General features: G+C 47.4%; 1 protein-coding gene across 1 annotated transcript in view; it reads left to right on the plus strand.

Moving 5' to 3' along the window:
• Positions 1-227: 227 nt before the first annotated feature.
• The window catches only part of T265_02443 (hypothetical protein), a gene marked incomplete at both ends in the record, with an annotated part of 4,901 nt that continues 2,762 nt past the window's right edge, over positions 228-2,366 (plus strand). Inside the window, 6 exons of the mRNA XM_009166692.1 lie at positions 228-461; positions 1,016-1,119; positions 1,257-1,311; positions 1,749-1,845; positions 1,951-2,202; positions 2,223-2,362. Of these exons, the coding sequence (XP_009164956.1) occupies positions 228-461; positions 1,016-1,119; positions 1,257-1,311; positions 1,749-1,845; positions 1,951-2,202; positions 2,223-2,362 (882 nt within the window). The remainder of the gene's footprint in view (positions 462-1,015; positions 1,120-1,256; positions 1,312-1,748; positions 1,846-1,950; positions 2,203-2,222; positions 2,363-2,366) is intronic.

Raw genomic sequence — 2,366 nt, forward strand, 5'->3', positions numbered from 1 at the left:
TGCCTATAGTCCATTCAAAGTACAGTTGTTTTGGGAGTCCTACATACAAACCTATACACACTGGTTACAAAGCATACAGACTGAAAATTGGGATCACATTCGTTTTTACAAAATCCGAATATGTATCTCGTTTAAAAAATGTGTGACCCACTTGATCTTTGCGTGCTCCACGCGCACGAGCATAAATCAACAGTCGACTGTGGCCACACTTCGTCTCTTTTTTCCTGATGTTCTGCTTTGGCAACGTTGACTACAACCAGGGGAATGGCACCACCTATCTCCTTTATGCGGTGTCTGGTAGTATTTTAAAACAATCGGTCTGGACCATCTTGTTACTCTCTTCCAGTTGTTTTTCGCTTGAACGGTATTTAATTGCCACGTTGTGTAACAACATCCCACAATGTGAAATGCCACCCATGCGCTTTCCCGCATTTCTCTCATCCAATTTCCCACCCCTCCCGGTTAGTCTTGTCACTTACTTTCCTCGTCGACTGTTCTGGACAAAATGCAGATTTGATTACAGCGCAACAGTTGAATTGATGGGTGTACGAGCGAACACACGCAATCCTGCGCACATAAAGAATTCTCTTTTACTTGTTGGTTCCGGCTGTTTTTCTATTTATTTAGGTGCATTTTTTCTCTTGATGCTGATTACCCAGCAGAACGCGAGATAGCCCGTCTGTCTGACATGTTCGAATGGATCGGAAATACTCAGTTTGAACCGGTGAAACTGGAATCGAATGGGAATTAATCCAAACAAGGTTGGGTCGTTTAGTCTGTATGGGAGCCCTGAAGGTCTGGTTTCCTCGAGTTGGCAGCACAGAGTTGGTCGTTGACACAGTGCCGTTAGATAATCGGACTTTCACAGCTACCAGGAACATGTGCGTCAGCACTGGATAAACATCGGCATCCTTCAGCGTGAATTCCAAATTCACCTCGTTGCTAATTAAATGGTACGTACACGCCACGGGTTAGGTAGTTATTGACTTTCAGGAAGAAATTTCTTGCTCAACAGTTTAGCCTATCTTCCGGATTTGATTGGGATATGTATTGGTTATGCCGAGCCATCATTTGCCGGAAGCAGAGGTGGCGAACCCTTGATCTGACAGAGGGCTATGGGTGAGATTACGAAACATTTGGGTGCTGTCCGTGCTACACACCTTCCAGGATGTGAACCGCGTTATCCCCACTGCTCCTGACTGGAGACGCTGCAAGGTGTGACTGCCAACCGATGTCAGTGGCGTTCTTGTTATCAGTCTCTACACAGCTCGCCTGAACGAGTGGAGGTGTAGGCACTTCGAAGTGATTGTAGTAAGCTAGCACCAAGTCCTTTCGTCCACCTATATTTTCTTCATGAGGCTTTCAAATGAATCATGGTTGTATGGCAGCGAAGCGTCGGTGTTGCCTACGTGTCATGCGGTCAATGGTGTCCACCTATATTTCTTCATGAGGCTTTCAAATGAATCATGGTTGTATGGCAGCGAAGCGTCGGTGTTGCCTACGTGTCATGCGGTCAATGGTGGTGATTCGGCTTCTATATAATTTACCGTATCAGCTTCGGCAGTTTTGCCCTTTATTTATTGTTTAAGAGCATGGTCACAAACAATAATTCCCAGCGACAGCATTGGAGGGATGTACGGGAGAATATTAGATAAAACGAGGTAAGCGTCTCATTCGGAGGCGTGTCACCAACAGTTCCAGTCAGACAAGATGAATCCCAACGTATGTAAGAATGTTTGGTATCGAAGCACGCCTGTAAAGACCAGCAGCTGAAGCAAGGACAAACAATGATAAATGCTCTTCAAGGTCCGTCACGAAGAGACTGGACCTTACCGTGGTGTGACGGTTTGCGCACCTCAGCGATCCATTGAGCTATACTGGAGAGTGTCCCGCGACACTCACAGAGTCTCCTTCCCCCCTCCCCCCCCATTAATAACTCTCTCCTTGTAGGCCCAGCACTTAGGACTGATGACTCCGTTCGTCATGCATCGGTTTTGCGTTCAGGATCTGTTCGTCACATGGTGCCGGCATTTTCAGGAATCTCCAAATCAGTCCTCAAGCCTCGACACCCAGTCTATCTGGCCGCGTTCAATGTCCGCACTCTGAAGCAAGCAGGACAACAAGCTGCTCTTGCACTCACACTGGACTCGCTTGGCATTGATGTGTGCTGTCTCAGCAACGAGAATTCAAGATGCAAGCACAGTGATTGAGTTAACCGCCAGTCTCCAATCGCTTCCGACTGCGCACCTCTGGTGATCCAGAAGCTGCTGCGGTGGGATGTGCAGGGGTTGGTATTGTGCTAAGTCACTGGGCGGAAGTATCCTTACTTGACTGGATACCTGTTGATAGTCGCCTCTGTGCGGTTC

This window comes from Opisthorchis viverrini (assembly GCF_000715545.1).
Source record: "Opisthorchis viverrini unplaced genomic scaffold opera_v5_30, whole genome shotgun sequence".
Classification (NCBI taxonomy): domain Eukaryota; kingdom Metazoa; phylum Platyhelminthes; class Trematoda; order Opisthorchiida; family Opisthorchiidae; genus Opisthorchis; species Opisthorchis viverrini.